The following is a 23990-nucleotide window of genomic DNA, read 5'->3' on the forward strand; positions in this document are numbered from 1 at the left end:
CACGTTGTACGACCACGCAATTGTCAGTTAAAGCGACACAGTGCCGAATTGGAAAAAGTGCTCTGGTCAGGAAAGGGGTAATTCCTTCCGGGGCTGAATTGGTTAAATACACAACTGTTTATATGGTCCAGCCCCAAAACAGGATCATTTGATATGTTCTAAGACTTCAACTTGATTGATAACTTCCAATCCTGAAATGGATGGTTAGGTTAAAAAGGATGATAAGAGAGATGAGATGGTGGTCTGGCATAGGAAGGGGAGAGACTTATGGTGGAACTTCTGGTTCAAGGGTCATCTTTTGACTTTATGAAATTTCAGAAACCAATACATCTCATCTCTCTTATCGGGATTGGAAGTTATCAATCAAGTTGAAGTCTTAGAACATATCAAAGGATCCTATTTTTGAGTTGGACCATCTAAACGGTTGTGTATTTAAAGATACATACCCCTCTATGGTTATACCTGATGATCTGATTTTTTTATACCCCTATGACCGCAGAGCCTCAATAAACATACAAATAACTTTTTTCATATACAGTGTATACTGTGCCAATATCAAAAATTCTCCTGAAGAAGCCAATAAGCAAGGCGAAACATGTAGAGATTAGATCAATTTGCACTGTCAAATGTACTGTAATTTCCAATACCTATTTTTGGATGTTTGTTTTTAACATTTTTCTAATAAATTCCTATTTTTCTATAAATAACTTTATTGTAAATGTGCACCCTAAAAATCCCAAAATATAATTTCTTGAATAGTAGCGAATATTGGTTCTTGCATGATTATCATGCTTAACAAATAATGGAACCAAAGCAGAATATAAAATGAGGGAGCCATATGTCTACCAATTTTAAGATGTGAAAATCTGACTTTTGCGAAAGGCACACACACCTTCCAGCTTTAGTCTTAGAGCAGCTGCCTTAGTAGGTTTACCCTAAAATCAGTCTGGCTCACAAAATTGCATCAAGAACATATACAAAAATCCATACAATTGGGGAAAACAATGTTGGGTTGCTACATAACAGAATCATCACAACATAGGAGAAACCTCATACATCTAAGGAGACTAATAATTGTGCAAACATTTTCTTATTTTCCAAACATAGAAAAACTTCACTAAACAGAAAATAAAAGAGGTATATTCTTTCTGAAAAATTAAATACTGTAACATATATTCTGAATCTGAACAATCCACTGCTTCTTTATTTACCTAATTGTGTAATTATTTAATTTGTAGGTCATTGCTGAACTATTCCCAATAAATCTAAACATTACATCTCAATAGGCACTGTAGCTACTGGAAACATCTTAAATATAGTTGCCCCTTGAAAGAATACAGACCCTTTAAAGTGCTCAATCACAGTCAGATGCAGCGAGTTGTTTGAGGTACATTAAGGTAACTGAGGCATGCCTCATATAAAATCTTTTGTCATGTAATATAATTTTCTTTTTGTTTGCTCTTAGTTTTATAATAAATATATGTATGTAGAAGATTTCAACTTTGTCCTCTTAGAAAGTCCTACATTGGTCTCCATTATAAAACAACATTTACCTAGGATCTCTTCCTTGTGCAAGTTTATTTCATAAGGCTCTGGCCCCAGGTCCATTCATGATGCAAAATTGACTTTAGCATAATGATACACTTACAGACAACTAACATTTTCATTTTGTGAACCTGCATCAGATTTAGTTTTGTCCAAAGAGGGTAATCCTATACTAACCAATGTGTATTCATTTGTTTTAGTTTTTCTTTCCTTCTTGTTATTCTTCATTTGTTCAAGTTGCATTTGACTTGAGTTGTATGCCAGTGCAGGGATAGTATTCACTAAAATTAATTGTAAAGGTTTTTTCTCCTCCCTGTACCGACATTTGATGTAACGAGCAAAAGCAGAGCGGTATGTTTGGTTGAAAAGTGTGTATACCAGTGGATTAACTGCTGAAGATAGATATCCAATCCACACAAAGACATTCAACAGTTCTCCTATAATGTGCTCATTGCATGAGTCTTTGCAGATAACTGCCATCACATTGGTGATGAAAAATGGACACCACATGACCACAAAGAGGAAAAATACAATGCCCAGGACCTTGGAGGCTTTCCGCTCGTTGCTGATGGACTGCATAGTCTTCCTTCCAAATGGAGCAAGATCCTTTTGCAGGGAGCGTTGGAATAGCTTTTCTGAAGAAATAGATGTTTGTGGGAGAAAACTAAAAAATGCAAGCTTACTTTTTGCCCCAAGGCTATTAAAATAAATGTCTGCTTCCTTCTGTAGCAATTTTATTGTTAAAAAGTATGTGACCACCATTATGATTAGAGGAATGAAAAATGCAACAAAGGATCCAACGAGGATAAAGTGCTCATCTGCCAAAGAACAGTTTTCTTGATTGAATACTTTGCTATCATCCTGCAGTCCAAACACAGGCACTGGCATGGATATACCTTCAATAGACAATAGGAAACGTGTTAATTAACATAGGGGATTTACATCAAACAACAAATATATCTTTTTAGTATATTTTATTTTAATGAAATACATGCACTATGTTATGATATCTACACATAAATTGATTTCACAGATATGGTTAATTTAAATTATTGCATGAGATTAGGTTATTTTTAAGCATGTTCTCCTTTGTACAACTTTGTGTATGAGGGAGCATCTCTCTTTAAGCATTTCTCTTCTCTCACTTAAAGCGGAAGTAAACCCATACATGTAACAGTTTCAAAAAACAGTTGCCAGGAACGTAACTGTCCCATTGATTGTGCTCTCACCCAGTATACCAAATACAAGCAACTAGGGAATCCTGCTTCCAATCCAACAAGTAGTACTCACGACTTAATGACGGGGGGTGTAATCAAAAATATATATCACCCAAGCAAAAAAAAAACTAAAAAAAATGATACTAACACACACCCTAAAGAGTTAAACTACATATATTTATTGGCTATAAACAGCAAAAATACAAAAAAGCATAATCAACAATACCCCTTAGTCCCTAATATGAACCCCATATAAAATCCCTATACAAGAAAATTATTTAATACTTTACCAATTCCCCGAGAACAAACCATACTTCTACAAAAATACATGTAAAAACATTCCTCCTCTCAATAGAGAGGGGTATGTTGATGCAGGGATGACTCCCTCCCTCCCCTAATATATGACACCCACTATCTTACACCTATAATACCCCCAGCCACCTTGGGTGAGAACAAATCTGGACAATTTCTAGAGGTAACAGCGTAATTCCATAGCATGGAAATAGTTTACGCTGTTCCTTTCTGAGATGGCCCAACAAAAATGCGATCAAGATTATACATATATAAATACCGTATATACTCGAGTATAGGCCGACCCGAATATAAGCCGAGGCCCCCAATTTACCCCCAAAAAAACTGGCAAACTTATTGACTCGTGTATAAGCCGAGGGTGAGACATGCCTGTCCATCCCTGTGTGTGTGTCCGTCCATCCCTGTGTGTGTGTCCGTCCATCCCTGTGTGTCCGTCCATCCCTGTGTGTCCGTCCATCCCTGTGTGTCCGTCCATCCATCCCTGTGTGTGTGTGTGTGTCCATCCATCCATCCATCCCTGTGTGTGTGTGTCTCCATCCATCCATCCATCCATCCCTGTGTGTGTGTGTCTCCATCCATCCATCCATCCATCCCTGTGTGTGTGTGTCTCCATCCATCCATCCATCCATCCCTGTGTGTGTCTCCATCCATGTGTGTGTGTGTGTGTGTGTGTGTGTGTGTGTGTGTGTGTGTGTGTGTGTGTGTCCAGCCTACCTTTGTCCCGAGCCTCCGTCCCGTGCCTTGCCTCCTTGCCTCCGTCCCGTGCCGTGCCTTGCCTCCTTGCATCTGTCCCGTGTCGTGCCTTGCCTTGCCCCCGTCCCGTCCCGTCCCGTCCCGTGCCGTGCCGTCCCGTGCCCTCTTCGTCGGCGGCCATTGTAAAGTTCAAAAGCTGCGCCGCCGCCTTCGCCTGTGATAGGCGGAACACTGAATTTCCCAGCAGCCTGTGTTCCGCCTATCACAGACGTCGTATCATCCTCGTCCGTAGTACGAGGATGATACGATGTCCGTGATAGGCGGAACACAGGCTGCTGGGAAATTCAGTGTTCCGCCTATCACAGGCGAAGGCGGAGCCGGAGGCGCGGCTTTTGAATAGAATGGCCGCTGTCTGTCTGCTCGACACGCTGATCGAGCGGGCAGACAGCGATGACTCGAGTATAAGCCGAGGGGGGCACTTTCAGCCTCAAAAAAGAGGCTGAAAATCTCGGCTTATACTCGAGTATATACGGTACACAATCAGTCTGTCAGTCAGTCAGTCATCAAGACCAATGATAATGGTAGATCTTCCCAGCTGGAAAGCAAAAGAACATGTAAGAAACCAGAAATAGTTGTTATTATGCTATATTTGATATTTTCCTTATATTCTTCCTTATAATAGTTCTCCAATAATCCAAAGAAGGGAAAAAATTTAAAAAACAGACAAAAAAAGGGTGTAATTGTCCATAATTAATTTCTAGTAATTACATGTGACTGAATGAATGAAAACAGGCGCTGGATGAGTTTGATGAATCATCAGGACCTCTGCTGTTTGTATATAACACTAATAAGGACAAAAAACACTGCTATCCTAGTAACCGTATGCCAAAGTTACCACAGTTGCAGGTATATCCTCTAAGCGATACAAGAGAAGGATTTTCTTGGTTACTTACTAGATGTTGATCTCGCAGGTTATTTTCCCAGTCCGGGGTAGATTTTTAGTTGTACGTCTGTGTATAACAGCCTTGGGTCTCCCATCACCAGTATGCTGGTCCAAGATTGTAATTGCAGCTTTCCACAGGTGGCTTCCCAGTCTCAGTGCCTGTTTTTAGTATTTAATAATCGCATGAGTCTTTTTCCACAATCATCTTATGTTGCCCACTCCAGATAGATCATGAATTTGTACAATGTAGACTGAGACTACCATCTACCATTATCCTTGGTCTTGATGACTGACTTACTGACAGACTGATTGTGCATTTATATATGTATAATCTTGATCGCATTTTTTTTGGGCCATCTCAGAAAGGAACAGCGTAAACTATTTCCATGCATTTTATGGGCATTCCAGAGTGTAGTGGGACTAGAGACAGAGTCAAGATTAGAGTAAAAAAATAGTGATATCTCGGAACGGATCAATTCTCGAGTCTCAGGCGTACTAACAAGCGTGGAATTCAAACGCCAGAGTGTATGTCTGACTATGGGTGGGGAGGTGGCAATAGTAATCGATACTGGGGAGTGATCAGACCAAGTTATGAGGCCCACCGTGGCGTGACTAATTTTCTGAAGTGTCATTTTCGAGACCAAGAAGAGATCGATCCGGGAATATGACTTTTGGGCATGCGAATAAAAGGAATAATCCCTCTCGGTACTGTGGAGGCATCTCCATGGATCGTGGAGGTCCTCCTGTAGAGCCGCATTGGAAATGGCCGTGGTATGTCTGCGTTTCGTGTTAGAGGTGTCTAGCTGGGTGTCAAGAACATCATTAAAATCCCCACAAATCACTAGGTGTTCCTTGGGGTAGGGTTGAATTTTGCTTAATATGGACCTATAAAATTCTTTTTGACCAGTGTTCGGGGCATAAAGATTCACCAAGACCAGTGGTTGGTTATTGAATATGGCTGATAGGATCAAGTACCTAACCGCGGGTCTTGTTCAATATGTGTGCGGGAGAAAGATATGGACGATCGTACAGCAATCATCACACCCTTCGTTTTCTTATCAGAGCGAGCATGGAAATATTGGGTAAATCGCCTGTGAGAGCATTTTGGGGAGTTGAGCTCAGAAAAATGCGTTTCCTGAACACATAATACATCTGCTTTTTGGGCTAATGCTTCTCGCCAAAGTAAAGATCTCTTAAAGGGGCTGTTAAGGCCTTTTGCGTTTAATGAGACTATTTTAATCGACATTTTTCACGGATAAGAGGTCTGCTGTGAATCTTTGCTGCGGTACCGAGAGACTATCTCCGCTGTAGAGGTAAGTGTCAACAAGAGGGAACTAGAGCGAGATACAATGGTTGGCACACGTGCTTCGTAACCGCTAACCTGGGTGACCCGGTCAGGCAGCCTTCAAGTGAGACTGAGCGCCCTGACCTAACACCTATGGTGAGCTCTGCAATAAAAAACGCTAAAATAATAACAAGAACAGCAATAAACAAAAAACCAAAGAAAAGGGACGAGTTATAAAGTAAGGTGTTAGGAACTATCAGGTAAATTCCTTTAACAGGTTAAATCAAACCAGTAGATGTGCGTAGCACATCAAAAGAAAGTATGGAGCGTGGAAGGGGTATCACAACCGCTCCCACTCCTCCACAGCATCACTATATAGAGGTGATGTAACATATTAAACATAGGCAGCATAATGTGACTATATCTACTAAGAATACATATTACCGCATGGAGCCAGGCAAGTTCAAATTATGTGAGAGCGTGGGAGTCCCAGGGCGTAGTCATTCTTGAAGAAGATCTCGTACCAGGTGTGTTAGGAGGAGGCGCTTGGGGGGTCATACCTCAGTTGTGGAGTTGCTTGAGGCCCTCCTTTGGCGACAAGATGGCGACTTGTTGATTTCGGTAGGACACCAGGAGCTTAGTGGGATGGCCCCATTTGTAGGCCACTTTTTGTTCGGTCAGGATGGATGTAACTGGGGCAAACGCTCTGCGAGCCTGAGCCGTAGTTGCAGAGATGTCGTTGAACAGTAGCACTTTGGTAAAGGGCTCTGGCAGAGTGCGCATGGCTCTCGCAGCATGCATAATTTCTTCTTTAGCATGGAAGAAGTGTACTCTCGCTAAAATGTCTCTGGGGACTGAGGGTGGGAGGTGTTGTGGCTTGTGCAGCCTATGCGCCCGATCTATGAGTAGATCTTGTGTCGTCAGAGATGGAACAATTTTGCGGAATAACTGGTGCAGGTACGGGATTATATCTGGAGTTGCCAAAGATTCTGATACCCCCTTATCTTTATATTATTTCTGCGTGAGCGATTCTCGAGGTCTGCGATTTTTAAACGCATTTGGGAAATCGCTGCGGCCTGCTCATCCTGTAGGTCAACCATCCTGTTATGCGCATTGGTGGCTTCAGACAGGTGTTGTTCAATATGCTCCGTGCGACGCTCTAAAGCATTAACTGTGTCTTGGATTTGATTAACAGAGATTTTCAGTTCTCTATGCAGTTCAGCTTGGAGTGACATTAGAATTGCTTTCATACTGTGTTCTGAGGCAGAGCTATCTGTGGAAGGGAACTCAGCAAGTGACTGTGCCTGGGGTTGTGCTAGAGAGGAACTACAAGTCCCAGCGCTATGCTGTTTCTTAGAGGGAGGCTGTTTGTCAGGAGAGGGAGCAGGGAAGTCAGCAAGCCTCTTACCTCTATCCCCCGGAGAAAGGCTATGATTTTCCAGGTGATCCATTTCCTCCAGCAGCTCTGGGCCGTCGGATGATTCGTACGCCTGTGTGATCGGCGGAGTCTCTGGCCTCCTGCACGCGCGGTCAGCGCCATCTTGGCTCCTAGGCCGTGGAGGCTTCATATAGAAATCCAAAAGCCTTCGGGGTCCCTTCAGCTTAGATTTCTTGCGGGACATACTCGGCGGTATGTCCCTCAGCTGTGCCCTCCGTTCCGGAGGATGTTCGTCCGTGCTGGGCTGCCTGTTACGCTGAGCAAGGCTGTGGAGGAGCTGAGCAGACGCTTCAGGCGGCCATCCTCAGCAGCGGCCAGACCACGCCTAGTCCGGTGTTCAGTTATTTTTATTGTGACTACGACATTATGGCAGACACATCGGACACTTTTGGTGCTATTTTGGGTCCATTCACATTTTTATAGCGATCAGTGGTATAAAAATTCTATAAAAAGGCATTGATTACTGTGTAACCAGGAGGGGGCGCTGAAGGGGTTAAGTATGTCCTAGGCATGTGTTCTAACTGTAGGGGGGGATGGGCTACGTGTGTCACGACACTGATCACCGCTTCCGATCACAAGGAGCTGTGGTCAGTGTCCTGTCTCTAGGAAGAATGGGGAAATGCTTGTTTATATCAGCATTTCCCCGTTCTTCCTTTTCGTGAGACGATCGCGGGTATCCCCACGGACATAGAGTCCGCAGGACCCACGATCAAACTCACGGAGCTATCGGCGTACAGCCACAATGCCACGTCTTAAAGGCGACGTACAGCTACGTTAATATGCCTCTCCGTGCCATTCCGCTGACATATATCGGCTTGAGCTGGTCGGCAAGGGGTTAAGCTCATACCTATTGTCAAACATAAGGCATGGAAAGCTGGTCACTGCCATGAGATGTACCAATGCCAAACAATACTATGCAGAGGGAAGAGGGTATCTTTCAGGGCGAAATTCAAAATACGCAGATCCTTTAAATTACAGGCTTGGAGCATACCTAAAAGCTGTACATGGTGTGGTTTTTACAGACAACTTCAGAAACAGCATACTCTAGCAACAGATATTTGATTTTTTTTTTTTCATGTACAATTAGCTGGTCTTACATTCAGCAGAATCACCCCAATATGATTCATTTCAATCATCTTTTTAGTTTGCTTTAGGAAGTGGTACTTAGCTAATTTTCCCTGGTGGGGCAAGGTGCTGCATACCAGGGGTAGCCTGTCCATTAAGAGCACATGGGCACTTCCCTCCTATCCATGCTGCCACCCCCATATCCGTGCATGAATTCCAATGGGGGGGGGGGTTGGCTTAAAGGCCAGGCGAGCCTATTGGACACCTAGGGGGAGGGTAGGAGACGCACACCCGATGGAGGAAAGGACACAGGAGCCGCTGCATTATGCCCGATGCATGCTGCCTGATACCCGCTGCCTGCGGCCTAGATGGGGTAAGTGCCGGAGCGACCGGCAGACAGTGAGGCCGCGTACACACGCGGGGACTGTTCGCTCAACTTTGTCCGTCAAACAGTTTCAGCGAACAGTCCGCTCAAAATTAGCATGGACGGACTTGCCCACACACGACGAACGAACAGTTTGCTGAAACCGCGCGCGATGACGTGAACGGCACGTACGACGGGACGGAAAATACGACGTCCTATACACTGCATTACAACTTTCGGCGTGTAAATCCTTTCTGAGCATGCGCGGAACTTAGTTTGACGAACAAGCCTACACACGAGGGGACTGTTCGCTGAAACCAAGTTTCAGCGGACAGTTTTTCGGAATTTCCGAAAAACTTTGTTCAGCAGACTGTTCGCTGAAACTGTCCGCTGAAAGCCCACACACGGGCGGACTGTCCGCCGAAACACTGTTCAGCGGACAAAGTTGGGCGAACAGTCCCCGCGTGTGTACGCGGCCTGAGCGTTGGGAGTGGGGGGGGTTGAGGTGCCACTGCTGCATACAAAAGGCATCTCCAACAACCATTTAGCAAGAAGTGTAATCTTTATATCCTGAAATGTAAAGAACAATTTAAAGAACAAATTAAAATATACTCTGGGAGTTCTGTGTTAGGAGAATACGTCCTAAGCATGCGCACAACACTAGGATTTGTACACTAGAACCCATATCAACAGATCAGCCTCAAACAGTCGGTGTGCATGAGCCCAATTTTGTAATATTCATCATGCTCAGCCCTCTAACACTACCAGAATTATTGTTACATTTGTCCCTTTGAAGGATCACTGAGGGAGGGAGGACAGAAGAAATGTGTTCCCTGCAGCAAACTGAAGAACTAATTCTCACGTGATGCTCCTATCAGAGTGCTGCAAAAGTAAAACAGTTAATGTTTCACAATATTTAACCATTGTTTGAAATGAAGACCAAATGATTCTAAAGTCCACAACAGCTGACCAATAAAAGCAAGCAAAAAGTACACTTATAGTAGTGTATAATAGGCATACGTCATACAGCTATGCTTCTTTATGGCTACATTCACACAGCTGTAAAACTTTTACTGATGTTTTTATGTAACAAAAGTTCCTTGTTAAATGACACTTGCATTTAGATCTGTTTTAAATGTTGACTTAAAAAAAAATAATTATATACGATTGTATACTGTATGTATATATGCATGTCCCCAGATGCAGCATTTTGGAAGTTACAGATGTGATTGCAGTGCATGTTTATGCACTTGTGTGAATATCTCCATTGAAAACAATGCAGATGCACTCTTGCAAATACCTTTTTTATGGACATGTGAATGTAGCCATAGTTGTAATTGGATAAGAAACTTATATTTATCAATTGTGACTGGTTAAAATAGCAAGGTACAAGTCATCTGTTAGGTATAATTGTGCAATGCCCAAGTGATCTGAAGTCTCATGCCAGGATCACTGTAGTATTCATACATTCCTAAAAGTCATGGATACAGAGTACAGGATAGGTGAATTGCCCTGGGTTTGATTTGTGTGATATTTGTTGAACTCTTTGTAAAGTCCAAAAATGTCAAACTTGAATCCAAACCCCATTGAAGTCCATGGGGTGTAAATCTTGAAATTAAATTCTGCCATTTTGAAGGCAAGAGATTATCAAACAAAGGGTATTGGAGGTGGGTGGGGGGTGTTGTTGTCCTCTTTTTTATGCAACTTTGTTGGTAAAATTAGAAAAACCCTTATCCTTTCAGTTACATACGTGGGAGATGCCTTTAAAGTGATTGTTAAGGAAACATTTGTATTTTAAAAAACAAGCAAACATGTCATACTTACCTGCTCTGTGCAGTGGTTTTTCACAGAGAACCCCTCATCCTCCTCATTCTGGACCCCTCACCCTTGCCGAGTGCCCCAATAGCAAGCTGATTGCTGTGGTTGATCCCAAGCTGGCTCTCTGCGTCCATAAGATACAGAGGGCACGGCTCAGTTCTGCCCCTGATTCTGCCTCACTGGTTGTGATTGAAAACAGTGGGAGTCAATGGCTCCTGTTGCTGCATCTCAGCCAATCAGTCTGGAAAGCTTTAGGCCCCTTTCACGCATGCGGACATTATGTCCGTATTTCATCCATCCGTTTGCACATAAAATACGGACATACATGCATTCCGATGGGATAGCGGGTGTCTGCGGATAAACATCCGCAGACATCCGCTATCGTCTGCCTCCGTAATTGTCCGATTCTGCAGCAGGAGGAAAATCCTATTTTTCTATCCGTCTGCAGAGCGGTTCGGATGAACACGGACAGACGGTCCGTGTTCATCCGATCCCCCATCGAGGAGAATGGAGAGCTCAGCGGGGACAACGGAGCGATCCCCGCTGAGCAAGGGGATCATTATAGGGCGGATTATTACTGATCCGTCCCGTGTGAAAGGGGCCTTAGGTTTCATGCACATCGCTGGATCAAGATCGGGCTTAGGTAAGTATTGGGGGGGGATGCTGAGGGGAGCGCTGTACACTGAAGGTTTTTTACCTTTATGCATATAGACTGCATGAAGGTAAAAAAACCTTTAGCCTTTACAACCACTTTAAGCTGAATGTGATGTTATGGAACAGTACGGGACAATGATGATGGCATATTTTGTATGTGCAATTGATTATTTTCACGTTTACATTTTTACTTTATTATAGCTTGAAAAAGGGCTTTTTTATTTTTAGAAAGTTTGTCTGTGACACCTGATTTTTTTATCCAATGATAATAAGCCCAAATAGAAAGTTAGAATTAACTACAGCTACAACAGATCTAAAAGCTCTAAGAAAGTGTCTATTATAAATGGGGAATTATATGGCCAAGGGAAAGGCAGGCAGAAGCAAAATGTAAGTGTATAATCCTCTAACCATAGCCTTCTAACCTACCCTCTAACCATCTACCCTTTCCTAAGTTTTCCTTCAACAGTTTAAAATATATCAGAGAGGCTGGTACAGTGCCTGCAGTATCATTGCTGGGTCTTCTGGGATTCCTTGCAGGATCCCTGCTGGTTTGCCATTATTCCTTGCAGGATCCTGCAGGGTATCCCAGGATTCATAGGACCTCCATTACTTCCAGGATTCAGGTTTCCAGTATTAGCTATCAGACAGCTAAAAATGCTATAGCCTGTTTGTTGCTGACCTGAATTAAACTGACTACACTGTTATCTGCCACCTGCCTATTTGCTGACTACTAGCTTGCCTCAACTCATGAATTACCACTTTTCCAGCCTTCATTCCAATCACACTCCTGGTAAGCAACCAGGTGACAGTTGCAACAAAGAAAATTGGGGCTACTTGGGTTCCCCGTCATTTCTACCATCTTGAGCTCTGGATAAGACCAAATGCCACATGGAAACCGTGCCTCGGGTGAGTCTGCATTATCTGCCAGAGGGAACTATAAGCAGTGTGGAGAAATTCATTTTTTTCCACCTCACCAGTGTTGAATGGCACATGAGCTACTGAAGAGGCTGACAAGCTGTTTCCCCTTTTTAAACCTCCCAGGTTCAGAGCATAGAATGCATTAAGGTAAAAAAAACCTTAAGGCTTCAGAACCATTTTAACCGCTTCAATGCTGGGCACTTACCCCCTTCCTGCCCAGGCCAATTTTCAGCTTTCAGCACTTCGAATGACAATTGTGTGGTCATGCAACGTTATACCCAAACAACATTTTTATCTTTTTTTTTTAACGCAAATAGAGCTTTCTTTTGGTGGTATTTAAAAACCATTGGGTTTTTTATTTTTTGCTAAATAAATGAATAGAGTCCGAAAATTAAAAGAAAAAAAAATAAACTTTCTCATAGTTTGTTATAAAATTTTGCACAGGTAATTTTTTCTTTCACTGATGTCTGCTGATGAAGGGGCACTGATGAGGCAGCACTGATGAGACTGCACTGAAGGGCACTGATATGCAGCAATGATGAGCACTGATCGGTGCCACTGTTGATTGCTGATAGGTGGCACTGATGGGTGGCACTGTTGGGCACTAAAAGGCAGCACTGATTGGCATTACTGATGGGCACTGTTTGTCAATACTGCAGGGCACTGACTGGCATCACTGATGGGCACTGACTGAAATTACTAACCGGCACTGTTGGGGCTGCCCTGATAATCCTGTCAGGAAATGCCGCTGATCGTCTCTCCACACGCTGTCAAACTGGCATTTCCTGATTGGACACAGCTGATCACATGGGTAAAGAGGCACATCATCAGCTCTTTACCGAGATCGGGAACATAGCGTGCCGCCGTTTGCCCCATGGGTGCGCAACCTCAGCGAGAGTGGGGCGACATCAACCCAGAACAAAAGAACCACCCCTGCAGCCATCATTTCCCTATACAGCGGGCGAGAGGTGGTTAAAGGTGAATTAAATTTTTGTTAAAAAACAAACAAATGTAGCGTATAAAATTGCGACACAAGCAATTTTGGAATTTAATGTTATTAAAAATGAAAAAATCTTCCCATTTCAGTCTAAAGTCAATGTCATTTTCTAAAACTGTCAAAAAATGTAATAGCAACCTGGAGGCGTTCTGTGCACTGTTGGTCCTGCTTGTGTGATTGACTCATGCCGTATACACAGGACCGGACTTTCCATCAGAATAAACTCTGATGGTCTTTCCGATGGAGTTCCACTGACACAGACTTCCCTACAGACGATCACACCAAAGTCCATCCGTTTAGAGCGCAATGACATACGATGGGACTAGAAAAGGAAGTTCAATAGGCAGTAGCCAATAGCTGCCCTCGCGTCGTTTTTGGTCCGTCAGAATAGCATATAGACGAACGGTTTTCCCGACAGGAATTGATTCTGTTGGAAAAATTTAAAACATGTTCTATTTCTAGGTCCGTCAGATCACGATCGGAATATACAATGAAATGATTCCGTCTGACCCTTTCTGCTGGAAAGTCCGGTCCTGTGTACGCGGCATTACTGATTTTTTTCAGATGTCTGCACTAAGACTTAGTAAATCTTTAGGAATCTTCTACAATAGGAATTGCTTTTTCGGAAGGTACTCCATAAGGGTTGATTATTTCTAAAGGGATGCTGTCACTGCAACATTTCTCATCAAAACACTAAAAGTTATAATCAACACCTACCCACCTATTCAGGAATCAGTTTTTCAAGAACATAGTGGAACAAACTGCATTTCCATTCACAACAGAAAAAGTTAGGACTCTGCTACAAAATTTATTCAAATCCTTCTAAAAAACATAGATCACCCAGTAGGAATTTTTTTTTCTTCAACAACGATGGGGTTACACTTTAATCGCTTGCTGACCGCATCACCTAGATGTAAGACGGCGAGATACGTGATCCCTGCCCCTCGGGTAGGGGGTGGGCACTCACGCCCGCCAGCCCAGTGGTGCTGTAATTAGACACAGTATCGATCAGTTTTCAGGTCCAGGCTAATGATATTTTGCCTGGACATGCTGATCAGTTCTGGTGAATCACAGAACAGCATGTGCCTGTGTTTACAAAACACAGGCACAGGAAATTATGTGATCTTCTCTCGTGGGGCCCTTTTCGGTTCCAGAGAGAGAAGAGAGCACATCATACAGTGAGTAAAAGCAGCACACAGTCATACAATCACTTAGTTAGGCACATGTAGCCCCCTGATCGTCTCTCAGTTAACCCTTACACTGCCCTGTCACCAGTGTCATTAGTACAGTGTACAGATTTTTTTTACTGATCACTGTATTATTGTCAAGAGTGAAGCCAGATAGTGTTAGCGTTAGTCAATCCCAGATAGCGTCAGATTACCCGCCACATATTGATGATCACATTTAACCCTTTGATTACCAGCAACACTATCTCAGACACACTATAAACCTCCATTCCTAGTATAGTGTTTGAACGGATCAGTATCTTTGATCAGTTTAGAACTATACTAGTGTCCCCAATATTATAGTATCCTCAAAAATGCAGCGTTAGTGGGATGACCCCTGACACCTGTCAGCACCTGTGTTTAGCCCCTTCTGCCCAGCCTAGCCCACCCAATATGTGCAGTGCCAGCAAATCACTGTCACTTCTGATACATTGCACACAAAACTGCAGCATTAGCAAGATCAGGCCTGATATCTGCTTGCACTAGCAGGTACATTTTATTTTTCACAATTCAAACAGTCCCTAACAGCCAGGTGCACTTTTTTCCATGAGTCGCACTAGGTTCCATGTAAATTTAGAGGACAAAATGTCCAACGAAAGGTACACTAGCGAAGAGGCCTTCAGGATTCTGAGTATGTCAGCTATGAGTGAAGGGGAGTCCTCACTCACAGAATCAGGCTCAGTATACATACCTGTAGAGAGCAACGACACCCTGACAGCCAGGGGCGTAACTAGAAATCACAGGGCCTCATAGCAAAATGTTGTACGGGCCCCCCCTCACCCTCACCCAGGGGTGGACGCAGATACTAGTCTTGGGAGGGGCACTGCCAGAAAATACTTTTTTTGGGTGCAGTTTATCAGGGCAATGGCTGATGATGGCAATTCAATCATCAGGGCACCATGGTTGTTATGGTGTCAGGATGATTGAACCACATTATTTATATTATTAAATTGTTATAGAAAATGAAATAGTTCAACTCACCATAATGCAGAATCAGTGAGAGCCCCGAGTGTGTCACTTTCCAACGTCGCCTGCCACCTTATGCAGATTGTCACTTGTCACACGTTGCAGATTGTCATTTGCGATGTCACCTGCCACAAGTTGCGGATTGTCACTTGCCACGTCACCTGCCACACATTGCAGATTCTCACTTGCCACATCACCTACCACATGTTGCAAATTGTCCACTATAACCTGCCACACATTGCGGATTGTCCACTTGCCACGTCAACTGCCACAAGTTGCAGATTGTCACTTGCCACACGTTGAAAATTGTCCACTTGCCATGTCATCTGCCACCCATTGCGGATTGTCTACTTGCCATGTCACCTGCCACCCATTGTGGATTATCCACTTGCCAAGTCACCTGCCACAAGTTGCAAATTGTCCTCTTGCCACATAACCTGCCACATTTGCGGATTGTCCACTTGCCACATCACCTGCCACACATTGCAAATTGTCCACTACCACCTGCCACACATTGCGGATTGTCCACTTGCAACGTCACCTGCCACAAGTTGCGGATTCTCACTTGCCACACGTTGAAAATTGTCCACTTGCCACGTCACCTGCCACCCATTACAGATTGTCCACTTGCCACGCCACCTGCCACCCATTGTGGATTGTCCACTTGCCACGTCACCTGCCACAAGTTGCAAATTGTCCTCTGGCCACATCACCTGCCACAATTGCGGATTGTCCACTTGCCACATCACCTGCCACTCATTGCAGATTGTCACTTGCCACATCACCTGCCACACGTTGTAAATTGTCCACTACCACCTGCCACACATTGCGGATTGTCCACTTGCCACGTCACCTACCACAAGTTGTGGGTTGTCACTTGCCACACATTGCAAATTGTCTACTTGCCACATCACCTGCCGCCCATTGCGGATTGTCCACTTGCCACGTCACATGCCACAAGCTGCTGATTGTCACTTGCCACAAGTTGCAAATTGTCCACTCGCCACGTCACTTGCCACACATTGTGGATTGTCCACTTGCCACATCACCTGCCGCATGTTGCAGATTATCACTTTCCTGCTAAGGTGGGGAATGGGGATTGTCACTTCCTGCATCCCAGTCTGAGTCAGGCAGCAGGGAAATGATGTAATCTCTCTGCTGCCTGCACAGAGAGTGAGGGTGGAACTGCCAGGATGCAGGGCAGGAGCCAGGCAGTGAGAGATGATGTCATCTCTCTGCTCCACCACCCTCTGATTTGCCAGTCCACCCACCGAGCCTCCCAGTTGGCAGCTTCCCGCCCCCCCCACCGAGCCATACTCGGCTGCGGGCCCCATAGCGCCCATGTGGGTCGCTATGGCGGTAGTTCTGCCACTGCTGACAGCTAGCTCAGACAATGGAGAAGAGGTCCCTGCTAGGGTATGGGGTACCTGACCCCGTACCCAGGTTGCTGATATGCTACAATCGCATGATGAGTGTCATATGCAGCAGAGTGCCAGTACTAATGCCGCAGTATATTTGGGGAACTGGCAAACTACAGCAGCCTAGAACATTCTGGCCTTTTACATACCAGCACTGCATTATCTCATGGCGATGTGGCGAATCCCAGAAGTGCAGTCCAAGCTGGTGTGACAGCTAGCACAAGTAGCATCCCGCAGCCGCCAAGAATTAGAACACAGGTCTGTAGAGCCCATAGTGTCCTTCCTGATGTGCTTGCAAGTCCCAATTGACAGCCCACAGATTCTGCAGCACCCATACTTCCCCCATTCACTGCCCAGCCCGAAATTCAGGTGGAAACTGCAAATTTAACTACTTGCCTTGATTTTTTTGAGCTGCTATTCACGGAAGATCTATATCGATCGATTGTGGATGAAAGAAATTTATATGCTGAGCAGTACATCGCCACCGACCCAAATTCGTTATTTGCCAGACAATTGGAATGGGAACCTATGACAGTTTCAGAGTTTAAAACATTTTTGGCACTAACCCACAGCATGGGCTTTACTAAAAATCATGATTCGCAGTCATATTGGTCCACTGACCTGATTCATCATATGCCTGTGTTCTCTGCTGCCATGGCCAGACATAGATATGAGAATATAATGTGATTTATGCATTTCAACGACAATACACTCTGTCATCCTTGGGGTGACCCTGAATATGATCAGGTCCACAAAATTTGACCCCTTGTAAATCATCTTAATTAGAAATTTGCAGACGTGTATACGCTGCAACAAAATGTCTGCGAAGATGAGTCCCTCATTAATTTTTCTGTTTTTTTTTTGGCTGCCTTGCAATCAAACAGAATCTCCCCAGAAAATGTGCCAGATCTGGGGTCAAAATGTATAAGCTCTGTGAGAGGGCAACAGGCTTTATGTGTAATAATAAGCACAGATCTCACGAGACCAAACCGCGCTATGGGGGTACTGGCAGGCCACAGTATAAAATAGCACTGAAAACGGTGTCGCCACCCCTATGTCTTGCAGTCCTAAAAAGGGTCGCAAGTAATGGCAAAGATCAAATAATTAAATTAGGAGGGGCCAGGCGCTACCTATAATAACTAAGAAGGGATATGTGCAAGTATGTGTAGGGACATAGAAATATAACCCCACATACAGCACTGCCAGATAAAAAATTACCAATAAAGAATTGGTGGTGGGACCCCTCACCAACCACTAAATAGTTGCAAGGTAGGAGTAGACAAAGCAAATAAACAAATAAACAAGACCTTATAACTGTGCCCCAATGGTGTATAGTAAAATTCAATATATAATAAAGGAGTGTTACAGACTATAATATATTATAAATGCCCAAAGGTGGATAAATGTACCAAGCACGTGGGTACATGTAATGTATACCACTATTATCAACTTATATAGCCATGTGCCCAATACACAAGTACACAGGTAACACTCAGCGCCAGATATGTAAACCTAAATGTGTATAGTGCAAACTTAAATGTAAGTAAATGTATATTTAGCAGGAGATGCTATGATATACGAAAATGTGTAGTGGAGGCCTCTAGATGCCAATAAGAACAAACATGTGCAAATATACAAAAATATACAAAAATGTGCAAAAAAAGGGCAAAAAAAGCAAAATTGTGCAATAGATGCAAAAATGTGCAAAAATGCAAAAAAATTGCAAAAATATGTGCTAAAAAAATTGCAAAATATTGTGCAAACAACAAGATATTAAAAAGATAAGAAAGCAAGACCGAACAGGAGAAAAATAGATAGCTTATTACATAAGGTCCATGGATAAATTCATATATACTCCAAATAAAATCCTATAGAATACAGTCCACAACAGGTAAAAAAGTGTGTATCTTCAGATTCTTCAGATAAATGCAAGATAAGAGTGACTGGTGCTCAGATATAATTCAGGTGACTTCTGTGCTCACCCCCTTGGCTCCCCACTCACCAGAACTTTAAGCCCACACAGGGCAGTCAGGCCTGTAGATCTCAAATAGCAGGATCTGATCCACAAAGGGAAGGTCCAAGAGGAAGCGGTTATCCACTATCTTCTTCTTTCTTGATGTATAAGTAGGGCTGATGTTGGTAGATTGAAATGTCCTCAGAGAGAAAAAAGGGGGGACCTTATAGTGTAGTAATTCCAGGTCTCAAAAAGGTAGTTTTTTTAAAAACCATAAGCTTTATTGGTTATAAAAAAAGGTATAAAAAAAACAAAAATGACAGAACCCCTAAGGGGATATACATAAATAATACAGTCCCAGGTCAAATAAATAGATAGTCAAAATCTTTTGATTAAGATATTACAAAAAACCTTTTTGACACTGTAAAAAAAATTTTTTGGACCAAAAAATGTATATATATATATATATATATGAAAAAGATAAAAATAAAAATAAAAAGCCAAAAGGAAAAGGAAAAGGAAAGGGGGATTATATTTGCCCACCTTTTCTACAGTATCAACTTATATGAGCCAAGGTGCTTCTGGATAAAACAGATATGGACAGGGGGAGGCTCCTGGGTGCAATAATCTCTGCCGTAGGGTCACGGTAAAAATAGCTCCCAACCGCGACAGCCTAAGGGAACCTCATGAGCCGCTGGTCCTTTCGGAGGATATCTCCCTCCAGACCGAACCACAGCTGATAGTCCCGGCGTGGAGCGAAAAGAACGACACGCTTGCAAGGAAGATAAGCATGCGCTCCACCCTGCGTTCCACCCGTACTCAGTACAATCCGGAAGTGGTGTGCGTGATTACGTCAGACGCGTTTCGTCATAGGACGTCTTCAGCGACGATATCACGCACCCACACACCCACTTCTTAAATATTCAAAAAGTGGCCACCCATAAGCTAAAAAGAGTAGGTGATAGGCCGACCCACGCAAGAAGGTCCGCCCACACCATACATTACATGAAGCCGGTTTATTAAACTGTTTGAAAAGCTGTTTAAACAAGGAGAGTCCCTACAATCAACAGAAACGGCTCTAGTGCGGGGAAGACAACACCAAGCAGACCACAATGCCAAGCTGTTTTTTTTTATATGGGCTACATATTCAATCCATGAATGGGACCCCCTATATTAAAGCTATTACTACTAAAAATATTTATTAAATAAATTAACTAAAGTAAACTGGGACAGGTATGAAGCCAATGTATTAATCTGAGTTAGCATTGCAAACAAGAGGGGAGTAGCCATCTAGTGGACATTACTCATATTGCAAGCATAGGGTTTGTATAGATGCCAATCCCAGCTATTACCTTGTAAACCCTACCCCGATGTCCAAATTATCTATGAAAAATATGCTTAGAAGCCAAATAATACACAAAAGGTACTATCTTATAGGCTTCTCCCAGAATCCACAATCAGCATAAGGCAAGGGGGCTTCTACTTATATCAAAAGGTACAAACAGGTATATTGAAAAAAAAATTTGGGGTATTAATTTGTAGGAGAAGTATCTTACTTTGTCGTTTCAACAACAGAGAGTGCCTTAATAAAGGCTAGCGGAAACAAGGAAGTAAGTTAGGAGAAACAAATATAAAATGCAAAAATAATAATAGTGATAAATAGATAAAATAAATGAAAATGAAGGGGGATGAGGTAAAAAAAAAAATTTGTGGGCCCAAGACAACACCAAATACTATTAAATCATAAAAATATATGATAAAATGATATAATAAAAATATAAAATAAAAAAAATATATATATGTGTATACCCCCTCACATGGGATAGGATGCAATAGGAAAAAACATTTTCAGTACACACTGTGGCAGCACGCAGGTAAAATCACCTGGTTGTATTCAGGATGGGAAATATGTGTGTCCTAGATTCAGGCTTTATGCAGACTTTTACAATTAGAGGGGAAGAGTTAATGAGCCCAGCTGAAGTAAGTGGGCTCATTAAGACCTCTACAAAAAACCCCAGCATGCATAGGGAGATGCTCCATCCTGGAACCAGTTTTGTGTGTATAGACTGGGGAGTCTGAGATCTGTTCTGTGCGGTGAGTTAACGCCTGTGTGGCAAACCCCTACAATAGAGACAGGGACTGGGGCAGCACAAGGCTGCACCCAGTTGTTAGACAGGGAGTCTACGTGTGTAGTTAGAGGTCAAGCTGACCAGGATTTATTTTCTTGTTTTATTTTGTTTGGCTGTTATATGTATCACTGCATGTAGCCTAAATAAACCGGACCTTTTGTTTTTTGCACCTACACCGCTGTCTGCTGTGCCTGACTTTGTGTTGTGAACCCATCCAGGGGGTCACACACACCCGCTACCGAGCGAACCCCCTCACAACACATACCAGGGGTTTAATAATAATGACTGTATCATGAAGAAACCCGAATGGAGAAAAGGCTTTATGGGTTGGCTATAAAGCAGTTTAACCACTTGCTTACTGGGCACTTAAACCCCCCTCAGTCCCAGACCAATTTTCAGCTTTCAGCGCTGATGCACTTTGAGTGACAATTACGCGGGCATACAACACTGTACCCAAATGAAATTTTTATCATTTTTTTCCCACAAATAGAGCTTTCTTTTGGTGGTATTTAGTTACAGCTCGGAGTTTTATTTTTTGCTAAACAAACAAAAAAAGATGCAAAAAAAAAAAAAAAAAAATCATGTTTTAATAGTTTGTTATAAAATTTTGCAAACGGGTCATTTTTCTCCTTCATTGAAGTGCGCTGATTAGGCGGCACTGACAGGCTGCATTGGTGGGCACTGATGGGCTGCATTGGTGGGCACTGATGGGCTGCATTGGTGGGCACTGATGGGCTGCACCGGTGGGCACTGATAGGCATAGTTAAGGCGGCACTAATAGGCACAGATAAGGCGGCACCGATGGGCACAGATAAGGCGGCACTGATGGGCAAAGATGGGCACAGATAAGATGGCACGGATGGGTGGCACGGATAAGTGGCACGGATGGGTGGCACGGATGGGCACTGATAGGTACCACAGATAGATGGGACTGATGGGCACTGATAGGTGGCACTGATAGGTGGCTCTGATAGGTGGCACTGCTGGGCACTGATGGGCGGCACTGCTGGGCACAGATGGGCGGCACTGCTGGGCACTGATGGGCGGCACTGGGGTGCAGCACCTTTGAGGCAGATTGGGTGGCACTGTGGGTGGCACTGTGGGTGGCACTGTGGGCACTATGGGCACTGACGGGGGGCACTGATGGGGGGCACTTACTTTTGCTTTTATTTTACTTCAGGATGGCACTGCGGGAGGCAGGTGGGCACAGGCAGGTGGCAGGTGGTCCCTTGTATTGATGGCCGTGATCGGGACTGATGTCCCGATCACGGCCGCCGGTGATCCGCTTTTTTTTTCTCTCCTCGCGCTGTCAGCGCGAGGAGGAATAATAGCCGATTACCGGCTCCGTTCTATCACATGATCAGCTGTCATTGGCTGACAGCTGATCACGTGATAAGGGGTCGGGATCGACCCCTTACACGGATCGGTGATCAGGCGAGTCTCACGGACTCGCCGATCACAGAGCGCGCCGCGCGCGCCCCTCAGGGGGCGCGCAGGCCGCTCGTAACCGGGACGACGTCAATAGACGTAGTCCCGGAAATGTAGGTCCGCGCTAATGCCGTCATTTGGCAATAGCGCGGATCTGTAGTGGTTAAATCAATATCCAAATTCAGCCCCTTAGGGGCTAAAGTGTCTAAACAATATATACAGGCTGTTTCATTCTGGGATATGCGTGTAGTATTATTGCCCCCTCTCCAGTTCTTTATGATACAGTCTATCCCATAAAAAACAAGCTTTGATGGATCTCTTTGATGAAACTGATCAAAATGGCGAGAGAGATTGTGATTAGGAAAGCCTTTTTTGATGTTATTTATGTGTTCTCTAATCCGAACAAAAAGGGGCCGGGTGGTTCTCCCTACATATTGCAATTTACAAGGACATTCAATCACATAAGTGACATGCGTACTTCTACATGTGATGAGGTTACGTATTTTGTATTCTTTATGGTTCGTTCTAGACTTAAAGGACTCACGTTTACGGGGTTGAGCTTTACTCACTTTGCATGGGAGACATCTATTACATTTATAAAAGCCCTTCATCTCATCAAAAATCTTTATAGGTCTAGGGGGATCAATTACATTATGTACCAGCAAGTTACGAAGGTTGGGGGCTCTTCTGTATACAAAATTGTTTTTTTTTGGGAGAATGTTGGCCAGAGTTTTATCTTCCTGTAGAATAGGCCAGTACTTCCTGACTATTTTCTCAACATCACGATACTGTGTGTTGTAGCCTGTAATAAAGGATAGATCCATTTTTGTTTTTTCTTTTTTACTTTTCTTAAAGAGGGTCTTTCTATCCATACCAGCAATCTTATCTTTCAACTTGACCAATGTGCCCTGGCTATATCCCTTCTCAACGAATTGTGCTATTAGTCTATCTGCCTGTGTAGAGAAATCCAGCACTGAGTTACAATTCCTTAGAATTCTTAGGAGTTGTCCTTTGGGGACATTCTCTTTCCACCTTGGGTGGTGGCAGCTTGATCTGGGTATATAGCCATTGTGGTCTGTACTTTTAAAGTAAGTTCTAGTATTTAGAGTATCCCCTTCCTTAAAAATTTCAAGGTCTAGAAACTCGATTTTGTGTCTGTCTGATTTTCCACTAAAAGTTAATCCATATTTATTATTATTCAGGCTCTGGAGGAATTGGTTAAAGGACTCAGCTGTGCCCTCCCAAAGCACTATCAAATCGTCTATGTATCTCCGTAGGTATTTCAACTCCGGTATAGCCCTGGCATAAATGTATTCCTCCTCCCAAAGGTCCATAAGGAGGTTTGCCACACTCGGGGCATAGCGTGCCCCCATGGCCTTCAATTATATATTGTACCTGATCATGCCTCATGTCAGTCCGCTCATATAAGGCTTTTTCTACGCCCAATAGGCCACCTTGGCTCATATAAGTTGATACTGTAGAAAAGGTGTGCAAATATAATCCCCCTTTCCTTTTCCTTTTCCTTTTGGCTTTTTATTTTTATTTTTATCTTTTTCATATATATATACATTTTTTTGGTCCAAAAAAATGTTTTTACAGTGTCAAAAAGTTTTTTTGTAA

General features: G+C 43.4%; 1 protein-coding gene across 1 annotated transcript in view; it reads right to left on the reverse strand.

Moving 5' to 3' along the window:
* Positions 1–696: 696 nt before the first annotated feature.
* Positions 697–23990, reverse strand: part of HTR2A (5-hydroxytryptamine receptor 2A) — a 187493-nt gene continuing 164199 nt past the window's right edge. The window contains exon 5 of the mRNA XM_077483254.1: positions 697–2441. Coding sequence (XP_077339380.1) covers positions 1645–2441 — 797 coding nt within the window. The 3' untranslated portion in view covers positions 697–1644. The remainder of the gene's footprint in view (positions 2442–23990) is intronic.

This window comes from Lithobates pipiens, unplaced genomic scaffold (genome assembly GCF_037356315.1).
Source record: "Lithobates pipiens isolate NorthernLeopardFrog02 unplaced genomic scaffold, aLitPip1_a1.2 Scaffold_16, whole genome shotgun sequence".
Classification (NCBI taxonomy): domain Eukaryota; kingdom Metazoa; phylum Chordata; class Amphibia; order Anura; family Ranidae; genus Lithobates; species Lithobates pipiens.